Raw genomic sequence first — 23,663 nt, 5'->3', positions numbered from 1 at the left:
AGAATGAAATCAAAATAACTCAATTATTAGAATATGATTTAGGTGATTCAGTCAGCAAAATGAAGTCAAACTATTAAAAAGAGTTTTAATGGGGAGTATCATCTTTCATAAATCAGGAAAGCAAACCATGAACCATTTGGAAAGCAACCTGGTTTGTGCCCCCTTTTCATTTATCTTCATTTGGCAGCTTCATGGAGCCATGGCCCAGCAGTCTGTAGTTCAGCATGGGCTCTAAGGTTGCGGGACAGATTGTTCTTCCATCCTCCCCACCCCATAATATTCACTTAGTATTCTTATTCAGTTTTGAAAAGGAAAGGACATTTTTCAACTCATAACAAAGGACTATTATAAAAATATCATTTTTAAATGTAAAATTTTAAAACTCCCACAAACCAATAATAAAGGAGAATAATAAAAGACAACACAACAGAAAAAGAGGCAAGAGAGGAGAAAACCTGAATGGCCAATAATAAAATTCTGAAAAGTTGTTCAACCTCACTGCTACTCAGGGAAATGCAAATTGAAACACTAATAATATACTATGTCCAACACATAAGATTTACAAAAACGAAAAATAACACATATTGGCAGGGGTTAGGGATATTTTCATACACTAAGCACAACCACTTGGGGAGTAAATTTACAATTACCTGAATATGCAAAGTTGAAAACAGTCTATGGCCTACCCATTTCATTTCTAAATATTTACTCCAAATAAACTCTCATGCAAAGCTGCTCACTGTAGTATTGATTTTAAAGGTGAAAAACTAAATGTCCATCACTAAGATAACATTCATTTTGGTAATTCGAATATAGAATACTATAGGATAGCTAGAATAAATGAAGTAAACCTAGGCATACTAATGTGTATACATCTTAAACACCATGTTGAATGAAAAAAGTAGGTTGCAAGAGGATGTATGAGGTATGGTGCCATCTATTAAAAATGTAAAAGGAGGGGCGGGCCCGGTGGCTCAGGCGGTTAGAGCTCCGTGCTCCTGACTCTGAAGACTGCCGGTTCGATTCCCACATGGGCCAGTGGGCTCTCTGCCTCAGGGTTGAGGGTTCAACTCCTCGAGTCCCCCAAGGGATGGTGGGCAGCGCCCCCTGCAACTAAAATTGAACACGACACCTTGAGCTGAGCTGCTGCTGAGCTCCCGGATCGCTCAGTTGGTTGGCTCAGTTGGTTGGAGTGCCTCCTCTCAATCACAAGGTTGCCGTTTAACTCCCGCAGGGATGGTGGGCTGTGCCCCCTGCGACTAGGGACGGCAACTGGACCTGGGGCTGGGCTGCGCCCTCCACAACTAGGACTGAAAGGACAACAACTTGACTTGGAGGAGAGGACCTGGAGGTGCACACTGTTCCCCAATGGGGTCCTGTTCCCTTTCCCCAACGAAAAAAAAATCTTTAAAAAAAAAAGTAAAAGGATACAAAACTATACTGTATATAGTTTACTGTGCAGGTACATAGGTAATAAATACATATGTAACAAGTACAAAAACATGAACAGAAAGAATAGAGTAACTTACAGTTAGGAATGGGGATGGGTTTCAACTGTATATGTATTGTTTTATAAAAAGAAAAAATCTAAAGTAAATATGGCAAAAGATTACCTTCTGTGACATATGTACCCTTGGGAGTACAAAAAGATATTCTAAAAGATGAAATGGCACTGATATTTTTAATGGAATGAACCAAACCATAACTTTCATGTCACACTGGTTCTTTCCCTCCTCCCTTTTCACATTTTGAAAAACATCTTACTCAATGTCCTAAATCTTTGTAGCTGTCAAATTTTCCAGGGCACCAAACAAAAGAATTACTTAGAATACCAGCCTAGATGTTGAGAAAATATATGACTCTAATAACTGTATAGCAAATCCCTTTGCAATCCAGGTGACTTTTGTAGGGGAAGAAAATGGTCTTTTCCCTCTATCTTAGGTTCATTGGCTGGGGTCCTGTAAATTAGACTGACAAAAGACAGCAACAAGAGAAAAACAAACCGAAGTTTATTAACATGTGCCTGATGCATACATAGGAGACCACCCAGCAAGGAATAACACAAAGGGGTGGTGGAATTTGGGCTTACGTAGCATCATAGTGAAAGAACAATACATGTTTAAGAAGTGACAAGACAAAGGAAAAGGACTTTGAGTTTCTAGGGTGGAAAATTGTGGGAAGGCAAATCTATAGCACTAATGGAAGGTAAGGCCTAGTTAGGAAAATTGTTATGTAGATTGCTTTGGTGCCATCGCTACTGATAAGGCTGATAAGGGTAGCTTTTGTCACTCTGGGTAAAAAGAGGAGGGGACCAACTTTACAAATTTATGTCCCGTTCTTGGGCAGATAGGGGGAAAGCAGAGAGCTTTTCTCCTCTCTGCTTCTTCTCAATTGCCTTCAGTTTAAAATAATCCTTATACTAAAGTGGCATATATTGCTATGTTCACTTTCAATTATTTGTTTTCAACAGCATTGGAGGACTGAACTGAGTTGTCAGTTGATTGATTATTAAATATAATACTTGATAATAAATTACTATATGATATTTGGCATTTTAAAACTCAGAAGGCATTACAATGCTTTAATAAAAGTCCTGTCTTCTAAACTTTTTAATATGGAAGATTTAAACAGAGATGAGATCAGAGAATAATAGAATGAATACTCATCTTTCATATTGATTAAACAATTATTGATATTTTGCTACACTTGGTTTTGTTCTGTCATCCATCTACCTAGATACATTTAGTTTTTGCTAAAACTTTTGAATGTAAGTTGCAGACATCCTGAAGCTTCACCTCTAAGTCACATACCCCTCAAAAAAAATTAGCAATTTCAACTAATATCCATACCATAATCAAATCTCTGTAATTATTCCCCAAATTTCTTGTATTGCTGTTTCTTAATCTAGATTCTAGACATTTAAACACCATATACTTGGTCGTTATGACTTTGTACATTTTTAAAATTTGAAATTGCTCTCCTGCCTTTTATAATACTTTTTAAGAGTCCAGACCAGTTATTTTATAGAAAGCCCTCCATTTTGATTTTTGTCTCATGGCGTTGTTCTGTTTGTTACTCTGTTGCTTCAAATTTTCTGTAAATTGGAAGTTAGGTCTAGAATGGCTTGACTAGTTCAGAGTAAATATTCTGCCAAGATTTTCTCATAGGGAATGTGGTGAATATTGTGTTATATCACATCAGGAGACAGTGTCAGGATAACCCATTATGTTCGTGATGCTAAATTTGATCTCTTGGGTAAGCTTTTAACTTCAATGTTGCATCTTTTCTTTTTAAATTAGCTTTTTAAAAATCTCTGGGGGCAGCTGGATGGCTCAGTTGGTTAGAGTGTGAGCTCTGAACAACAGGGCTGCTGGTTCGATTCCTACATGGGCCAATGAGCTGCGTCCTCCACAACTAGATAGAAGACAACAAGCTGTCACTGAGCTGCTGGAGGGGTGGCTGGATGGCTCAGTTGGTTAGAGTGCGAGCTCTTAACAATCAGATTGCTGGTTCAATTCCCATTTGGGATGATGGGCTGCACCCCCTGCAACTAAGATTGAAAACGGTGACTGGACTTGGAGCTGAGCTGCGCCCTCCACAACTAGATTGAAGTACAACAACTTGGAGCTGATGTGCCCTGGAGAAACACACTGTTCCCCAACATTCCCCAATTTTAAAAAAATTTAATAAAAAAAATCTCTGGAATGATACTTTGGCACTGTGTCAATATTATACACTCATGAACATTTCACCCAGTTGTTTTAGCATCTATTGAAGAGTCTATTATCAATCTTATTTTTGGACTATTCTTAATGTGTTTATTTTTTAATTGAATAGTTTAAAATTTTAAATGATAAATTTCGTATATAAGACTATCAACCAAAAGTCTTCCACCCTCTTCTACTCCCCATTGTTAACAGTTTCTCATGTTTCCTTCCTGAAACTTAAGACCTTTGGTAAGAATATAAAATCATCAAATTATAATTCAAGAGGATTAAATAAGTGCCTTAATAGAATAGGAATATATTCAGGGGTCTCAATGGGGGATTTTTCCGATGGGAAAAGGAGAGATCAGCAATAGTGTCACGGGGCAGTAGGACTGAGTGGGCATTAAAGTTTAAGGAGAATTCAGATACCTAAAGGAAGTGGAGGGAAGGGCTGGGAGAATATCATGAACAAAGGCACATAGTGGTATGCTGGAACCAGCTCATACTGGCTTGCAAGAGCTGATAAGTTTTTAAGAATTCTGTGAGCTGGTTGTTATGCACAGCCATTATTAAAAATTAAGTTGTATAAATTTACAATAAGTTATATTAAAAACAGGTAACAAATATTCAAAAACTCATTACTTCCTAATTATTTTTACTACATCTTACCATTATCTATGCTCTTGAGGTTATTTACATGTATCGTATGTACACCATGGAAATATATAATGGTGTGTTATGCACATCTCTTCCCAACTCCACATTCAGTGACATTATGTTAGTAAGAAATGGGTCATGGTGGGAGCATTTAAATCATGGAAATATCAGCAAACACTACAATCCATAGCTAGATTTATTGTTTAGTAGATTGTTTAGATGGAGAGAATGTTAACACAAATTAAACTTAAAAGTGGTTTATGTCTGTAGCTGTTACATTGTGAGTAGCATTTCAAAATTGAGTAAATATCCTTTCAGTATTCAAAAATTATTATTCAGTTAGGCAAAGAAGTTAATCACATTAATGTTGAAAGAGTGAAGTTTCAACATATGTCTTAGTTGTTTCACTTTTATCTCATTCCTTAACAAAAATCTGAAGCAATATTCATCAAATTACACTGGTTCATCAATTGCAACCATATATTACTATGGATACAACAGTTCAGCAAAAATCAACAAAAGTATTGTGTGAGAAGATCCTTTAAATCAGTAAAACACACACACACACACACACACTCACACACACACATTGCTCTGGACTGAATTTCATCCCTTCAAAATTGATATGTTGAAGCCTTCACTCCAACTGTGACTATGTTTGGAGATAAGTTCTTTAGACAGTAATTAAGAGTATTTGAGGTCATAAGGGACCCTAGTCTGCTAGGACTGACTGGCCTTTTTAAAACAGGAAGAAAGATCTATTTCTCCCTCTCTTTCTGCACACATGCACTCACCCAGGAAAAGCCATGTGAGCACACCTGGAAAGGCAGCCACCTGCAAGACAAGAGAAGAGACCTCAGAATGAAACCTACCTGCTGACATCTTGTTCTTGAATTTCCCAGCCTCCAGAACTGTGAGAAATAAATTTTTGTTATTTAAGCTACCCAGTCTGTGGTATTGTGTTATGGCAGCCCAAGCTTAGACACACACACACACACACACACACACACACCTGGTAGGTATACAAATAATGATAAGAAATGTCAGAGAGTGACAAGTGGAATAAATGATACGTGAGGATATGTGAGGAGTACAGAGGATGTGGCATTTTACCTCAGCTAGAAGGATAGTAATTCAGGCTGGAGATTCTGAGGGTCTGAACTTGGGCAGTGGTCTTAGAAAACCAGAAGTTTACACAGCTTCAAGAGAGCATCATTTGAGTTGTCAGCTACAGCTGACTGGCATCTGGACTGCCATGGATACTGGCAGAAAAGTACCTGAGAGTCAGAGTATTACAGGTCCATGGTTTTCAAGTGGGTTATCAGCTTTCCTGTGTATCTCTAGTCAGCTTCCTCTCCCCCTCCCCCAATATTTTCTCAATCCAGTGGTCTTTTAACTCCTTCTCTAGGTCTCAGAAGATGCCCTTCCCTTTCCAGCACACCCATACCTAGTCAGTCACCAAATCTTGGATGGCTCTTCAAGGCATCTTTCCTCTTCTCTTCTACTACAACATTGCCCCCGTTCAGAATCTCATCATTTCTCTCCTATATGTATGTGATGGCTTCCCAATTAGTCTCCTGCTTTTAGTTTGCCCCACTGATCACCCTCTATCCGGTTGCCTTAACGATCTTCAAAATCTCACGACGTCACACTTCTGCTTAAAATTGTACCATGGCTTCCTGGATTCAGGGTCAAGTTTAGCTCCTCTCAGCACACCTGCCTGCCTCTCTTGCCCAAATCTTTCACAATCTCCCCCACTGGCACCCTCATTCTGGTCCTACTGAACTAGTCCCCTGACTGTCCTGTTGCTTCATGCACTTTCTGCTGCTGTCTGGAATACCCTCCTCCATTTAGCCAACTTCTCTTTGTTCCTCAAAACTTAGGGCCAGAATTACCTTTCCCAGATAAATTTGCAGACCCTTGATTCAGGTCCCCTCTTATTGCTCCGTGAGGCCCGCGTGACACAAACACTGTGCTGTGGTTTCGGTTTACTTGTCTAGCTCTCCTGCAGTCTGTGTCATATTTATCTTTTTATCCTCCGTGCCAAGTTTGGGCATGTCACGTAGCAGGCCTCATCATTTGCCTGTTGAAAGAATTAATTTTAAAAGCAGAACCATAGGGGTTAGTGAATCCCTGGAGGAAAACAGCTAAGAAGACGTTACTGAGACTTCTATATTAAGGGAGTAGAAAGATTTCGTAGTTGGATACTGGCAGGGAGGACCATCTGTGAGCCGGAGATGAGAGAAAAATCGCTCCGTCTGTCTCGCTTCTTAGCTTACAGGGCCAATCACTAGGTGTGTTTGCCACGTGAAGCCGAAACGAGAAAAACTACATTTCCCGTCAGGTCGCAGGGCAGCGCTCCTGGATTCCCCTCTTCTTCCCGCCCCTTCCCCACGGAAGTGAAAGGGCACTTCCGGGCCGGCAATAACCGGGCGCTGGCGGCATTAGGTCGGCACTGTTGGGTCTTGCTCCGAAGCTCCGCCTTCGCTCCGGTCTTTCTAGAAACCCCGCTTTGGTCTTGGCCGTGCCTGACAGGTATTTCCCGGCTACTGCGGGCAGGTGCGTCCGGGGGAGGCCGCTGCACTGGTGCTGGGGAGAACTTGACTGTGCAGAGGGTGGGAGTGCCCGCCGGCGCGCCGGGCTCGTGGTACGGGGCAGGGACGCCGGTGACCGGAGCCGTGGCCCGGGCTCTGACCTCTCGTCTCACTTTTGCCTTCCCGATTGCAGCGACCCTGACGCTGTGTGTGTCCCCCATGGCGGATACGGCTCCGAACGGCCCCCAAGGGGCGGGCGCAGTGGTAAGTGAGCCGGCAGGGTGGTCGCGCTTGACTTGCAGGTTAGGAAGGAGCAGGAGGTGCTGCGAGTCGGGTCTGAAGCGTTCCCGGAGCTTTCAGGGGCGCGATTAGCGATGGAGGCGGGGCGGGGGGGGGTGTGAGCGAAGAGGTACGGGGAGCTACACGTTTCTTTTTCGGAAACGACCGCGGGCCAGTGGGCGGGCCTGCCTGGAGCAGGTGGCCGTGGCAATGGGGCCTTCCTGCCTCTTCCACCCCTTGGTCTCTGTCCTGGGTCCCAAGGTTGCAGATGCCACCTGAGGCTGTGCCATAGCACGCTTCATTCCACACGTGTGCTGGCAGAGAACGTTGATGCCCGTTTTATGCCATGACGGAGAAACTCCGCAAAGGGAGGAGAGCGGTCTTTTTTTTTTTTCCTCTCCCTTTCGTCATTTTGTCATTACTTGTTTACGAAGAAAAGTGTCGTTAGGCCTTCATAAATTTTATTATTCCTGAGATGCAGATCTGCTGCTTCCTAAGTACGTGTACCCAAAGCGTTAATGCCCTCTTAATTTTAAACACTATGAGTATGTGACGGCGCGAGTCGCTTTTTTCTTTTAAGTATTTTGCAACGTATCTATTTATTTACACACTTTTCTTCCCCCCTTAATTTTGCTGAACCATGTGAGAGTTGCATACGTCAGCATGGTTCACCCATAAATACTTCAGTATTCTACATGACTGCAAGGAAGCCATCACTGCAATGTTTGCAGTTAAATTTGGAAAATTTAACATTGATGTAGAGTGTAACCTAATATACGATGCATATTCAAATTTCCTCAATTGTCCTTTAAAGATGCTTCCTCCTTATCCAGGATTCAGTCAAAAAGAATGCATTACCTTTACTGGCCTTCGGTCTCTTTTAGTCTAGAACAGTTCCGTTCTCCTATTCTTGTCTTTGAAGAGTCCAGGGCTGTTGTTTTGCAGAATACTCCTCAAACTGGAGTTGTCTGATTGCCCCCCCCACCCATGCCTAGATTCAAGTTAAACGTAGTGGCAGAAATACTACATAAGTGATATTTTGTCCTCAGTGCATTGTATATATCAAGAAGCATTTTATGTTGATTATCCCATCATTGGAGATACTAAGTTTGATTATTTGGTTAAGGCTGTATCCACCAGATTCTCCATTGTAGAGACTTTTTTTGCCTTTGTTATTAAAAAGTATTCTGTGACATGATACTTTGAGACTATGTGAATAATTTTTCACCCAAAGATTTATTGACTTTTTTTTTTTTTTTTTGGCCTGGACTATTTGTAATGTGGTTGGGTAGTTCACTCTTAAAATTTAAACTACCAATACACCTTTTAAAACCTTTTCTATTATGTGGTAAAATACACATACATAAACGTGTACAAAATGGAATGCATAGCTCAGTGGTTTATCACACAGTGAGCTCCCGAAGCAAATAGGTTTTAAAGAAGGTGTTCTAAAATTTCAGAGTGTGGTATAGAGTCTGAATATTGGTAGAGAAATTGAGCACAGTGAGCTAGATTCATCTTTCCTCTTGACTACTAGTGGTCATTTAAATTTAGAGGAGTCAGCAGTACAGTGGGATGGAATGAACCAGAGGTATATTTCTGAAATACACTGCATACTGTTGAAAAGACATGCAGTAAAACATCCTTGAATTTTAAAATGTGCTTGCATTCTTTTCCAGAAGTTTTTTTGTAGCTTCTTTCAAAACTTAATTTAGATTTGTTAGATTAGTGTTTCAGATTCCAGGTTAAGACCCATTAGTGAGTTTTGAGATCAGTTTAGTGGAAACACTTAAGTATTTCTAAAACTAACTAGAATACAAAATATCAAAATCCGTCACAGTAAGGATAACTATTGTTTTGTGAAACTTTTGTTGATACACCCAGTATGTTTGTTGTATTAGGTCTTGATGTAAAAGTTATTTATGTAGATCCTGTCGAACATGTAAAAGCTAATTTAGAATTTGAATATAAGATAATTTGGAGTGAGACAACAGATTTTAAGTTACTGAGTTAGTGGTGATGGACACATCTGTTGGCAAAAAGCAGCAAAGGAACAGATAGAATGAGCAAAAATGGAGCAGAAGGTGGTATATGCTTAATCTAGAGCCACTGAAACCAGGTAAGACTTGGGGAGCTTCGGGGGGGATGAGAAAGTCATAAAATCAGATGGGAAGGTGCCATTTAACAGCTGACAGCCATATTTTGAGCACCTAGGGTATGCTAAGCCCTTCTGTGTACATAGGCAAATAAATCATAGGCTAATGATTTCGGTAGTGAGTGATTTTTACCATGGCTTTACATCTACTTTTGTAAGGTATATTTAATCCAAACTGGCTTTGTGTAATGCCTTTTTATTTAGATCTGAGACCTACCTATTTGAATTTGAGATTTTTCTAAGAACAGGCATCGTGGTTCTCTTGAGAGCAGTTTTTATTTAACATTCTTCTGAAATAGATGAAGCCAGTATAAAAGCGTTGAAGGATAATTGTAGTTAAATTTCAGTTCAAATTTTTCTCTCCTAATTAGCCTTTTTATTTCTTTAAATGTCAACTGATATATTTAAGTACTTTCTGTACATCAAAGCTATAAAGGTGTTTGGACTTGTTACATGAAACAGTTACTTGAAGAGTTTTCTCTTAATGATCTTAAAAAAAATTGTTACAGCGCCATTAAAACATTTTGAATTGGAATAAAACTAATCTGCATCCTTAAAAACATAATTTGCATCCTATGTTTACTGCAGTCTTTTTCTTTTTAAATTTAGCAATTCATGATGACCAATAAACTGGACACAGCAATGTGGCTTTCTCGCTTGTTCACAGTGTACTGCTCTGTTTTGTTTGTTCTGCCTATTCTTGGGTATGTATTGTATGTATTTCTGTTTGACTTTAACTGTTCAGTCAGTTTTTATGGAATATCCTTTAGGTGGTAGACTCGTTAAACTGTAAGGGATTCAGGAATAAATAAAACAAGTCTCATCCTTAAGACATCATTAACCTAATAATGTTACTAACTGGAGGTTTATTTTATATTACGTTCTTTGTGAAAACTAACATCACATTGAAAATCTGAGCAAAAATAGATGGGTGGGGATAAGATGAGCTCGTGGTTTTTGCATTTTTGACTTTAACTTAATAAGAATGACTGCTTTGTAAAATTCAATTGGGTGCATATATAAAGTGATGCTTCTAAGAAGGTATAATAGGTTCAAGTTATTTTTTTCTATTAACAAGTAATAGATTTAGGTGTTGTGCAATTATGATGCAATTCACAAAGGAGGAAGAGGGAGTTGTTTATGTCTCAACGATAACCTCTCCTCTGGTAATTCGCAGGTTGCATGAAGCAGCAAGCTTTTATCAACGTGCTTTGCTGGCAAATGCTCTTACCAGTGCTCTGAGGCTGCACCAAAGATTACCGCACTTCCAGTTAAGCAGAGCATTCCTGGCCCAGGCTTTGTTAGAGGACAGCTGCCACTACCTGTTGTATTCACTCATCTTTGTCAATTCCTACCCTGTTACAAGTATCCTTTTGTGCCTTTTTGGCGATGAAATTGCCTACTGTGTGTATAGATCTGTTATTTTTGCTTTAGGAAGGATTCAGTACTGAGGGCATTCCTTGAAGCCTGAGTTGGTTGGTTTATTAGCACTTCATATGAATTAAGATACATTTAATGTAAGAATTTCTGACTCTAAAATGTGAAATCTGAACTTTGAAGAGCTGGTGTGGGAATTTAAAGTTTTGTGTCTTTGTTCTTGTCTCTTGTAAGCTTCTCTGTTAGCAGTGGATATTTTAAAATTCCGATTCAAAGCACAAGCCTATTCAGGACTTATTTTAATATTTAAAATTGTCTTTCATTTTATGCATATCTTTGGGAAAGCACCCAGATGTCTTGCTTTAAAAAAGGAGAAATGCTCAACTCTAACTCCCAGTGAGCTAAAAACAAATGGAAATTTAGTAAGAAATAACTTACTTAAGCAGGGAATGGGATAATTAATAAATAAAATTTAAAAATTATAAATAAATAAAAGTATTTACCATGGATAGAGTAGAAAATAAGGACACTTGGATAATCTCTGGAGCTAATGAGAATTAAATAACTTATTTAGAATTTGTATGTTTACACATTTCAGAAGTGTATTGTGGGATAATAGGTATTCTAAAAAGAGGGTGAGGGATGGGGAAGGGGTCTGCTGTTTACTGTGTTTGGGAAGCACTAGGTTAAATGGTAAGTAGGTTTCTTTACTACAGTACCTTTGATATGCTAATGTGCATTGTGAGACTAAGAGTTACTAGTGTTTCCTAAACTTAATTGTTTTAATTAATTGTTTTCTCCCCTGTGGAAAGTATTTTGTGCTTTGAGAAGTGCTGCTCTTAAGAGTTCTTAAATATTTATGATACAACTATACATATGGAAAGCACAATAAAATATATCTGTAAGACTATTACCTTTTTAGATAATAAGTCTTAAGGAGAAGAGAATAGGAGGAAACTGGAATTTTTTGAGCACCTATTGCCAGTATATACTGATTTGATGTGTTTAATAATCCTTGCAACACTCCAAAAAAAAATTATCACTGAACTCATTCTTGCAGATGCCATTTCAGATATGTGTATTTGGATATAATACTTAACCTGTTTTACAAAATACTTGATAAATTTTAAATGTTTTCCTTAATTGTTTTCTTCAGTGAGTATTTTCCCAGTTTTGTTATTCTCTTTGCTTCATGCTGCCACATACACAAAAAAGATCCTTGATGTAAGTAAAACTATACTTTTTGTTTGTTTGTTTTTGACTCCTGGGTTTAGATAGTTGATATGAATTTGGGTTCTAAGACATTTTGGAATTTGTCACAAAAAGTTCCTTTATTCCTTACAAACTTGTAAATTATTTAGTATTTGAAAGTTTTAAGTTTGGAATCTTTTGTTGTTTACATTTCACAAAATAATATATTTTGTAGATTAAAAATTGTATTTAAAATTATCCTCCACTTCTCAGAGGAATTTCTGAAGTTTGAACTAGGTCTTTTATCTTAAAAAATTGTATCTTTTAGGTTTGATAAGTTGACAGATCTCATTCTGTCAATATTTAATTCTAACATACCAAGTAAGTAAAGTATACTGAATTTCTTTTACACTAATATTCAGAACAACTACTTTCCTAAAATTTTTTATTTGTGGGTTGGAACATTAAGCCTAACTTTAATGTGCCAGGCAGTTTGACTGCAGATGCACTGAAAGTTGAGTTAAAAATACCCAAATTTGCCTTATGTTGGCCTTTTTCTTAATCCCTGTAGTTCTTTGATCACAGCAGCAATTGGACTCTTAATTTCTACCTTTAACTAGCTAAGGAGTCACAGATACTTTAACTGTTTTGCTGAATAGTCAGGTTTTGTCACGGTCAGAGAGAAATAACTACCATTTTTTTGTGAAATAAATCTAATTTTTCTTAAGAAAAATGAGGTATCTAAGAATGACAAGGATTTGTTTAAAGCTGTTTTTCTTTTTGGCTCTTCAAATACACAAAATACAGTAAAGTAGGAAAATACACTAACTTTTGGCCTTAAATAGTTTCTACACTTTCATATCATTTCCAAATCATTGTCTTTTGGTTGTATCACCTGTTAGATATGCTGTATCTGAAAAATGAAAATAATTGCGTAATCAGAAATGTTTTGTTATTTCTAATGTTTGTTTTTTTATGTTTTAGGCAAAGGGTTCAAATAGTTTACCTCTGCTGAGATCTATCTTGGATAAATTAAGTGCTAATCAACAGAATATTCTGAAATTCATTGCTTGTCATGAAATATTCTTGATGCCTGCTACAGTTTTTATGCTTTTTAGGTAAGAATAAAAATAAATTTGTTTTGGAAAGCTGATGACTAAGTTAACATAATAAATACATTAACTCAAATGTTATCCTGCTTAAATCTGTTGAGGTAGATACTGATATGCAGAGCTGGATGGATTTTAGCGATTATCTTTTAACTTTTTAGTGGAGAACCTGAGACATTATAGTAGACCTAAGAACACGTCTTATTTATCATTCTTTGTGATTTATCATTTAACATTTTAAAAATTAATTTCAGAATCACTGCCTTTGAAAGAATCTTGGAAAGTCTAGTTTAGTCCATTCTTCCATTATTGAGATGAGTTTTCTTATACTAGAGAAAAATCTGAAAAATTGTGGTCTGGTGTTAATAGTTGCTTACTACCACCTCCATAGTTTGTATCTTAATTCTAGAAGTAATGCATGAACAAAGGAAGCCTTTTTAAACAAAATTAGAATATTAGAAAAGTAGAGCATTGAGCTCTCTATTGATATTCTTGCATTTAAGTTTTAAAACTACATGTCTACCCGGATTATTGCCTTTTCAATTTTTAATTTCACAAGTAATAGGACACTACAGATAAAAGCAAAAATGTCATTTGACTATGAATCCTAGTAGTAATTTTGTCTTCTCCTTCTCAGAGATAAGGAGTTGGATAATATGTACATGAATGTACGGTAGTCCTTAAAAATACTTATGCAGAAAATATATTTTATTATGGGTGTAGGGTTTTGTTTATTTATTTAGTTTCTATTTTACATCACAAAGTAATCATAATTCATCAATGTTTGTACCTTTTTTCACTCATACAATATGTTTTTGTGACCTATTTTTGTTGACATTCAGAGTTCTGATTTGTTTCATTTATTGGCTGTGTTACTCATTTCCCTGTTGGTGTGCTTTTGTTGCCAGACATTTACTTTTCTAAATATGGATGCAGCAAACATCTTTTTACCTGTTTGCTTACTCTTTCTTGCCAGTGTTTCCTCTAACATAAGCACCTGAATTTACTTTGCTGAGTCAAGCTAGGTACATTTTATATTTAATAGACCATGCCAGATTGTCATCTAAAAGGCCTGTATTACCTGTTTTCCATAATCTCATTCATTTGTAAAAAACTTATTTTTTGTTTATGAATTACTTCATTTTAATGTTCATTGCGTGAGGTTTTTATTTTGATATATCTGACAGTACTCCTTTCTTTAGCAGTCTGTCTTCAAGCTAGTAAGAGTTTTACAGATTGCCTCCTAAATGCATGTGTTCCGTTCTTTTAAGTAATATTTTCCTCTGAAAACTCCAGGATCACCACATGTTGCTTAAGTGGTGGGGTCCCAAATAGATAGTATAACCTGAATTAAGTTCTGGAATGATGCAGTGGGAATACTTCTTACTGGGTGTTCAGGACCAGGATTCTAGTTGATTTGGCCATTAACTTAGCCTTCTGAGCCTTGATGTTCCACATTTAAAAAACTAGCAGTAGTCAAAATAAATAATTGCCTAAAATCCTTCCAGATGAATGTTGAATGTAGGATTTGATGTAGCTGTATTTGTCTGTTTTTCCACTCTAAAACTTGCACCCTAAAAGTTAGTTCATCTCTCTCTTTTGTGATCCTGATCCAGACACTTGACCACATTAATTAGTAAAGGGAATTTTTTTGCCCTCTTACTTTCTTACTCATTCTTGTGTTTTTTGGGTCATCTAATCCTGGTCTTGGGTCACACCAGGTTCTGTGACTTGTTTCATGTAACTAGATGAAAGTTAAAATGTAGATACCCAAACTAGTTCTTTACATGGAGATAATTGATATCTACATACATCTAACCCTCCATGTTCTGTTTAATAAGCAAAATAACTTATTCTCTTGAATCAGCTTAAGATAATTATAATGAAATGCTGAGATGCTATGCACACTTAAAACAAAAACCTCATTTTGGAAACTGCAGTGAATATGTTGTTGGAGTGCCAAGTTTTGACTACTGGTACATAATTCAGTTGTGCTACTTAATGTTTTACTTAAACACTTATGTACAAAGTGATTTTAATTTTCAGGATTGGATTACTATAAAGGAGATGAGAATTTATCAGAAATATTTAAATAGAGAAATAATGTTGTTATTCTAAAAAATTAAGGTTATGAAGTTTAATTAAATCCCTAATAGGAAAAGCTATTGATGCTGTAAGTATTGAATATAACACAAACTATAAAAATAAAAAAAGTTTAGTCATTCTTTTTTTTAACAATTTTACTGGGAAACAGTGTGTACTTCCAGGACTTTTTTCCAAGTCAAGTTGTTGTCCTTTCAATCTTAGTGGTGGAGGGTGCTGTTCAGCTTCAAGTTGTCGTTTCCATCTTAGTTGTGGAGGGCGCAGCTTAGCTCCAGGTCCAGTTGCCATTGCTGGTTGCAGGGTGCCGGAGTCAAACCGGCAACCTTGTGGTTGAGAGCCCACTGGCCCATGTGAGAATCGAACCGGCAGCTTTCGGAGTTAGGAACACAGAGCTCCAACCGCCTGAGCGACCTGGCCGGCCCCATTATTCTTTGAATGATACCTTTCATGGTAGAAGCACTTCCTCATATTAGAAGTTTTTATTAAGTTGTTTTGTAGCAATAATGTTTAAAGCTCTGTATTTAAAAATGAATATAATGTATGGGTTTCCCTTATACATGTACTCATGTGCAAATAAAAGAATTATCATAGTAGCTTTATTCATTAGTAGAGAGCTTAATAGTACATGCATACAATGGTATATTTGAAGCTGTAAGGAGAGGGGGGTAAATTTGTGTGCTGTGATAGGGGATAATTTCCAAGATATAATAAGTTTAAAAGTTTGTTTAAAACTGCATTTATATTTTGGGGTATGTTTATGCATTTGAGGTCATATATATGTTTCTGCCTCAGTTTTTTCATCTTAAAATGGAAATAATAATACCATTTCCCTCCTAGAATTGTTAAATGGATTAAGTGAATTATATAATGTGTGCACTCTATTAGTGTTAGTTACTATAGATGCTTGTGTATATAAATTTCTGGAAGGATATACTAGAGACGGTATTATAACTTTGAGGAAGGTGTTGAACTTGGATGATGGGAAATTTGATTTTCATTGAATATTTTCTATCCATATTTTCTGTACTTTGTGTATTTTTCCATTTAAAAAGTTAAAAAAGATTTGGGGTGGTCAGTTAGCTCAGTTGGTTAGAGCATGGTGCTAATAACACCAAGGTTGCCGGTTTGATCCCTGCATGGGCCACTGTGAGCTGCGCCCTCCTTAAATTAAAAAAATAAATAAAAAAATTAAAGATTTGTCACGTGATTTTGGGGGGAAAATGGATGTAACATTTTGTGTTAAGTTTGTAATCATGTACGTTATTTTTATTATGAAAGTAATAACACAATTTAGAAGAAAAGGATAAAAAAATTAACCTAAGAAACATTTAGCATCTTAATATATTTCCTCAAAAAAAAGATAATATAGTAATATGTATAGTTTTATATTCTGCTTCAAAGTTGCTATATAGGTTTCATAATCAAGATTTTAAATACTTGCATACTAAGGCCATCAAATAAAAACCGTATAATTTACTTAGCCTTGCTACCTAGCTGTATTTTATTTGTAGTTATTTCAGTGAATACCTTAATCCCGATAGTGTTTCCTAGGAAAGAATTACAGACTTAGAATTTCATAAACATATATACTGTGTTTCCCCGAAAATAAGACCTAGCTGGACAGTCAGCTCTAATGCGTCTTTTGGAGCAAAAATTAATATAAGGCCCGGTATTGTATTGTATTGTATTGTATTGTATTGTATTCTATTCTATTCTATTCTATTCTATTCTATTCTATTCTACTTGGTATTATATATTATATTTATACCCAGTCTAATATAAGACCTGGTCTTATTTTACTTGCAGTCTTATGTAAATAGTAAAATAAGACCGTGTCTTATAATTTTGCTCCAAAGACTCATTAGAACTGATTGGCTAGGTCTTCTTTTCAAGGAAATATGGTATGACTCTTGGGTATTATTAATATAATTGTGCTTTTTAACCAAGAAAAATAATTAGAATAAGCTCTGTAAATTTACAAGTGAGCCTGTGTGATTTTTTTATTATTATTTGTTTATTTATTTGGGGAAGGGGAACAGGACTTTTTTTTTTTTTTTTAATTGGGGAATAGTGTGTACTTCCAGGACGTTTTTCCAAGTCAGGTTGTCCTTTCAATCTTAGTTGTGGAGAGTGCCATTCTACTTCAACTTGTTGTCCTTTCAGTCTTAGTTGTGGAGGGCACAGTTCAGCTCCAGGTCCAGTTGCCGTTGCTAGTTGCAGGGGGCTCAGCCCACCATCCCTTGCGGGAGTCGAAACCGGCAACCTAGTGGTTGAGAGGACTCGCTCCAACCAACTGAGCCATCTGGGAGCTCAGCTGCAGCTCAGCTCAAGGTGCCGTGTTCAATTTTAGTTGCAGGGGATGCTTCCCACCAACCCTTGTGGGACTCAAGGAATTGAACTGACAATCTTGTGGTTGAGAGCTCATTGGCCCATGTGGGAATAGAACCGGCAGCCTTCAGAATTAGGAGCATGGAGCTCTAACCGCCTGAGCCACCGGGCTGGCCCCGTGATTTTTTTAAGTGGTTTTATTTAATTGCATATATAAAATGAACCAGTTTTTATTTCAATATGTTACAAAGTTTTAAAACTTGATTATCAGTAATTGTGGAAGGATATATATATTTTCTGATTTATTTAGTAGCTTTTAAAAATCTGAAAAGTAATACATGCATGACTACATTTTACTCTTTACCAATCATATACATTCTTTTATTTCCTTTTTAAGAATAACTTGGATTTAGATATGATAGCTATTACTGTGACCATTTGATGAAGACACATATTCTCAGTTATTGCCTTCAAGTTTTGAGAGTATGTATATGAATCGATAATGTGTATTTATTACCTTTGTATTTGTTTATTTCAGTGGTCAAGGAAGTTTGCTCCAGCCTTTTATATACTATAGATTTCTCACTCTTCGATATTCATCTCGAAGAAATCCTTATTGTCGGTAAGCTGGTGATTTGCTTTATTTGTTAAGAGTATTGTAAATACACATATAGTATTTGTAACTACTAAGTTTTTTGGCTTTTATGTTAGAATTTATAGGCAAGGGATGTTTTTGTACACTTACATTCTAGGCCTTGGAACTACCTAGGGCTGGTGAGGAGGTGGTTGTATTTCTTTTCAGAAACAGACTGGAGTTATCTTCATCACCTCTAAAAGACTACTGACACTTAAGGAATTTAAGTATGTGTAAGAAGTAAGTCCCACTCTGATAGGAACTTTCCTAGTTGAGGAAGCAAAATACATGTCGAAAAATAAAATAAGAAAACAATAGTTTAGGATGCAGTATTCACAAGTCAACATATGATGAATTGTCATGTTTACTTGAATCATATCAGTACTGTAGTTCTCAGGAAGGAGAAATAATTGAGCCAGAAGATAGAATTCAGGAAAGTTTCACAAAGTAGAGAATTTGATTTGTTCTGGAAGGAGTAAAGCTTTTGAATAGTCAGTGAGAACAGGTAAAAGCATTTTAGATATTACACTGTAAGGAGTACAAGTTCAGAGGCAAGAAGGTACAAGCCATGTTTAAGGGGCATTGAGTAGACCTGTTTGACCATAATGAAAATTCTGAATGATGGGTGGTTGGAGTGACAATTAAAAAGGTATATTGGAGTCATATCCTAAAATTTCTTGTGTTTCAGGGTAGGGAGTTTGGAATTTATCTTTCAGATGTATAGGAATGATGGTGTTGACATGATCATAGTATTTTCTGATAGCCTTTTGCAGAATATTTTGGATTTGAAAACTAAGGAAGAAGAATATTTTAGTAAATTACTGTAGTGTCCAGGAATGGAGGCTTAAACTGTTTTACAGTAAATTATGCATGCTGATCTCAAAAATTAGAGTAAAACTAAAATGATAGCTGGTTTTAATAGCCTCTTAAATATGTTACCCTGATACTAAGTTTTTGTTTTTCTAGTTTAAAATAAATTTATCATGTAGTAGAAGTCAGCCAGGAATCCAGTGAGTTATATTAGCATGATTTCTATTGTAGTTTCACACACAAAGTAAACACTGAATTTGAATGCTGTCCCATCACTTGCTAGGTGTGTGACTTTAGGCAAAATATTTACATTTTAATTTCTTTTAATTTTTTCTTTTAAATTTCTTTTTATTTAATTTCTTTTTAATTTAAATTTTAATTTAAATTTTAATTTCTTGGTAAAGGAGAAAACCTTCTGGGGGGTGAAATGAAGTAATGTTTTTAAAAATGCTTAAATTCTATTAGGTTCCTAATAGTTCCTTTTCCTTTTTCTATCATTCTGATTCTTCTTTGAGGAGCTTTATGCTTTTTTAGACAATGTCTTTATACAATTTCCTAAAACAGAGCTTGCTTACTTTAGCCATCGGTTCTTAATTAATCTCTAATTACAAAAAACCTTCAATTTTACTTGATTCCATGAGTTTTTTTGCCCCTTTTCTTTATTGTCCATGTATTCATTTCAGACATCTTCTGGTCCCCGGCCTTGGCATCCAGTTTTCATCAGCAGATTTGTCTTTTTCTGCTTCTTTATACCCTCTTCTTCTCTTCTCAAGTTTTCTCCACATCTCCTTAAACAAGATCAGGACAAACAGAAATTTAGACGTGTCCGTTGGAATAAAAATGAAAGGATAGCAATAGATGAAAATAACACAAATACGTGCTAATAAGTTTCTTCAAAGATGACACATAAGCATACAATTTAATTAAAACAGTGAAAAGGTAATGGAAAATATATGAGCTTACAAATACTGATATACAGGCTATAAAATTACATTTTCTACACTGCCTTTTTTGTTACTGGTTTTGAGACAGTCTGTATCGCCAGTTTGTACCATTTTCACTTAGCATTTTATTTTCAAGTTGGTATCACTGCTTTGTAGATGTCTAGTGTAGATTATCTAGAGCTGTGCTGTATAATACGACAGTCACTAGCTACATTTGATCATTTAAATTTAAATTAATTAAAATTCATGAAATTTAAAACTCAGTTCCTGAGCCATACTCATCCCATTTCAGGTGCTCAAACGCCATGCGTGGCTGATGGCCACTGTATTGGACAGCAAAGATAAACCTTTCCATCCTCACTGCAAGTTCTGTTGTCAGTGCTGCTCCGAAGGAACTGTGGCCTGGCTAGATTCGGGTCTGTCAGGGACAGAGCCGAGGAGAAAAGAACTAGTCAGGTGACTTTGGCAAGTCATTGACCATTTTAAGCCTCATCTGTAACCTGAGAGGGTTGGATTAGAGTATTTTCAGTGTGCCTTCCAGCTATACTCATCACACATTTATTCAGAGACAGTGATTGTGTGTTTGTGATAGCAAGTTTTTGTAGTATTGAAATACCTGTTTTCTGGGGACTCAGAGCTAAGCCAGTTAGACAGCTGTGGAAGGCAGAATGAGTATGAGTGTGCTGTGACCGTGCGGAGAGCAGAGGGAGACAGATGAGAACTCACGGAGGTGGTAATACAAGCCATCTCAGACTTTGAAGTCTGAGTTCTCGCACATGGGTGCCTGAAAGTGCTTGGCACAGCAGTAGTTACATGTTGCTTGAGCTGAGGAGAAGCTTACAGGGAAGTGATAAAGATCTGTGCCGAGGAAGGTAGAGAGTAGTACGAGGTCTGACAATTGAGTTCACAAACTCATCTAGAAAAAGTGCTACACACCTCACTGCTGAGTATCACTACGGTCACCTTCGGCGTACTCCCCTTGGGAAGCTATGCACTGATGCCAGCGCCTAGTCCACCCTTCAAAGCAATTTTGGGATTCTTTTTCTGGAATGGCCATCAGAGCTGTCTTCGTATTACCCTTGACGTCCCAAATGTCATGAAAATGTCTTCCTTTCAATATTTCCTTTATCTTCGGGTAAAGAAAGAAGTCATTGGGGGCCAGATCAGGTGAGTAGGGAGGATGTTCCAATACAGTTTTTTACTGGCTAAAAACTCCCTCACAGACAGTGCCGTGTGAGCTGGTGCATTGTTATGATGCAAGAGCCATGAATTGTTGATGAAAGTTCAGGTCGTCTAACTTTTTCATGCAGCCTTTTCAGCACTTCCCCATAGTAAACTTGGTTAACTGTTTGTCCAGTTGGTACAAATTCACATTGAATAATCCCTCTGATATCAAAAAAGGTTAGCAACATCGTTGCAACAAGTTTGCGGAACTTAACTGTCAGACCTCCTAGATCATGAAAAAGTTTGAATTTTATTTGAAGGTAGGAAGAGCATTTGAAGTTCATACTGAGAGGTGGAGAATATGGTGAATTCTGACTTAGAAATACCATTCCAGAAGATGGATTGCAGACTCATCAAGAGGAGAAAAAGAACAATTTAGAGACTGTTAGAGAAGTCTGGAGCCTGAACTAATTTACTGGTAAAGGAAAAAGGTTACCTTTGAAAGATATTTAGGAGCGTAGTAGCTTAGGGTCTGGGGAAGAAGAATGAGATAAAGAAGACCTCCATGTTTCTGGTCTGGAAACCTAAGAGAATTATAAGTAATGGGGCTGTCACAGAGATAGGAAGTAGAAGAAGAAGGGCAGGTTTTTGGATAAGTGTGCATCTTTCCAAATTTCCTTCTTGTCTTTGTGTGAGACCATATTGCGTCCTATTAAAAAATAGTACATTCCTGCTTTTCCCTCACCATAAAAATAACAGAGATTATGGGAAGGTAGACCGGGAGTTGTGTCTTTATCCAGGATGAGTCAGCACATAAGGTGAAAATCGTGAACAGTCAAATTTCCTTTGTTGATCCTCCAAATCACTTATAAGTTACAGTGGAAGATACATGATTTTGTGCCGACTGGCCTGTACAGTGTACATGTGATGTGCACAGTACGTAACAGTACTTTGTGGGCCACGAGCGCAGGCACGGCAAAGGCAAAGTCTGCAGCATGTTATGGGCACAAACATGCGACACAACTGAAACACAGGCGTCATGGAAGAGAGTGGCAGGCAGTGACGCAGAAAACTGAGACCAGATTCTGAAGGGCATTGGATGTTAAGGAATTGGGCTTTAATCTGAAGGCAAACAAACGCCAGTGTTATCAGTGGACTGATCCAACTGGGAAGTAACATTCATTGAGTGTCTTTTATGGATCTCATTTAAACCTGACTCCATGAAGTACATATTCCTAGTTTACAGATGAAAGCTCTAAGAGGCAGTATGTTCATTTAAGGAAAGAGGAGGATTGCCCATATTAGGTAATTTTCACTTTCTTGCTCTCTTTTTTTTAGAACTAGTGGAATTTGTCTAAGTTAAATGTGAAAATGATGTGACTCTACTGTAAAAAACGCTATAAGTCATCCCTCATCTTAGTCCTCGGAGATAGCCATTTATTAAATGCTTTTGTTACCTGAACTTTTCCTCCCAGAAAAGGCAGGTGTTGATTTTGAGAATTTTATTTTGTATATTCCCTACAATCAATGCATTCTAGTGATTTCTTTGAATACTTCTTCAAGTTCTTTAATGCCTGTGGGAAATTCCTTCATCAGCATTTGCTTTGCATTATGTTGCTTTTTCCCTTGTGTTTCTGAAGGAAAACTATTTTATCTTGCAGGACCTTGTTTAATGAGCTAAGGATTATTGTTGAACATATAATAATGAAACCTGCTTGCCCGCTGTTTGTGAGAAGACTTTGTCTCCAGAGCATTGCCTTTATAAGCAGACTGGCACCAACAGTTGCATAGTTTAACATACAGTTAAGTTATATATAATGTAAATAAGCATTATTTGCAGCTGGTACTTCTGCTGGGGGTTGTAATTCCAGGTGTAAAACTGACCTCAATCTAATTTACATAAATGCATCTTAATACAAAAATAATTTTCCTGGCATGTTAAATCAAGCCTTTTCAAAAGTTACCAAGAACCTTTTACTGTGCTGTTATTAATGGTTAAGGAATTTTGTATCTTGTGATAAATGTATCGAATTTTTTTTAGACACTGCTATGCTTTTATCATGAAGTACATTTATTTCTCTTGTAAAAACAGCTCTAAAATTTGTTTCAACATAATTGGTAACCTGAATTTATATCTGGCATGTGTTCATTATTGCAATATTAACATAAATTAATTCAGTATTTTTTGAGACAGTATTCTTTTGCCTTCATTAATTTGGTTGATGATTTTAACAGAAGCACTTCCCACTGTATTTGATTTCAAATTGTTAATTAAATTGATTTTTTTCTGCTTTGTTAGGACAGATTTATTTTGGATGTTCCATTATAAGAGGAAATCTGTATATTCTTATGCACAATTTTATTTCCAAAATTACTTCTGTGGCTTTGAATATTTTTTTAAAATGCTCAACTGTAAACTTGTTTGCCAATTGGGTAAATATTTAGGATCATCTAACTGTTTTACATCAGAAAGCAGTAGTCATACAACTTTCCTTTCAGAGACCCCTTGAGTAACATTTCTCAAGTAGGAAATCTTTCTTTAAAAGTGTGGACACGCAGGTTATTAACATTAATATTATAGTTTATAGAATTACCTAGATCAGATTCTTGACTATCAATTTTCTTGGTTTCTTAAGCTTGAATTTTCATAGACAATTGCAGCAGTTCAAAT

At 36.8% G+C, this 23,663-nt stretch overlaps 1 protein-coding gene across 2 annotated transcripts; it reads left to right on the top strand.

Annotated features, from left to right (window-relative positions):
• Window positions 1–6,779: 6,779 nt before the first annotated feature.
• TMEM33 (transmembrane protein 33) lies at window positions 6,780–23,283 on the top strand. Of its 2 annotated transcripts, none has more exons than XM_081045902.1 (8): window positions 6,780–6,899; window positions 7,092–7,162; window positions 9,942–10,036; window positions 10,510–10,697; window positions 11,866–11,933; window positions 12,885–13,018; window positions 17,979–18,062; window positions 22,654–23,283. In XM_081045902.1, the coding sequence occupies exons 2-8, from the start codon at window positions 7,118–7,120 to the stop codon at window positions 22,781–22,783; spliced, it is 744 nt and encodes a 247-aa protein (XP_080902028.1). In that variant the 5' UTR covers window positions 6,780–6,899; window positions 7,092–7,117; the 3' UTR covers window positions 22,784–23,283. The 2 variants fall into 2 exon arrangements, with proteins under 2 accessions (XP_080902028.1, XP_080902029.1); XM_081045903.1 differs by having other exon boundaries at window positions 6,786–6,923.
• Window positions 23,284–23,663: the final 380 nt, after the last annotated feature.

Source organism: Rhinolophus hipposideros, assembly GCF_964194185.1.
Source record: "Rhinolophus hipposideros genome assembly, chromosome: 1".
In the NCBI taxonomy this organism is placed as follows: Eukaryota; Metazoa; Chordata; class Mammalia; order Chiroptera; family Rhinolophidae; genus Rhinolophus; species Rhinolophus hipposideros.
Note: the sequence above shows the minus strand (reverse complement) of the source record. Positions and strands in the feature narration are given on the sequence as shown.

Coding starts and splice junctions, on each gene's coding strand:
- TMEM33 (XM_081045902.1), top strand. CDS start 7,118: ATGGCGGATACGGCTCCGAACGGCCCCCAAGGGGCGGGCGCAGTG. Junction 13,019..17,978: donor ACAGTTTTTATGCTTTTTAG/GTAAGAATAAAA, acceptor TGTTTATTTCAG/TGGTCAAGGAAGTTTGCTCC. Junction 18,063..22,653: donor CGAAGAAATCCTTATTGTCG/GTAAGCTGGTGA, acceptor TTTATCTTGCAG/GACCTTGTTTAATGAGCTAA.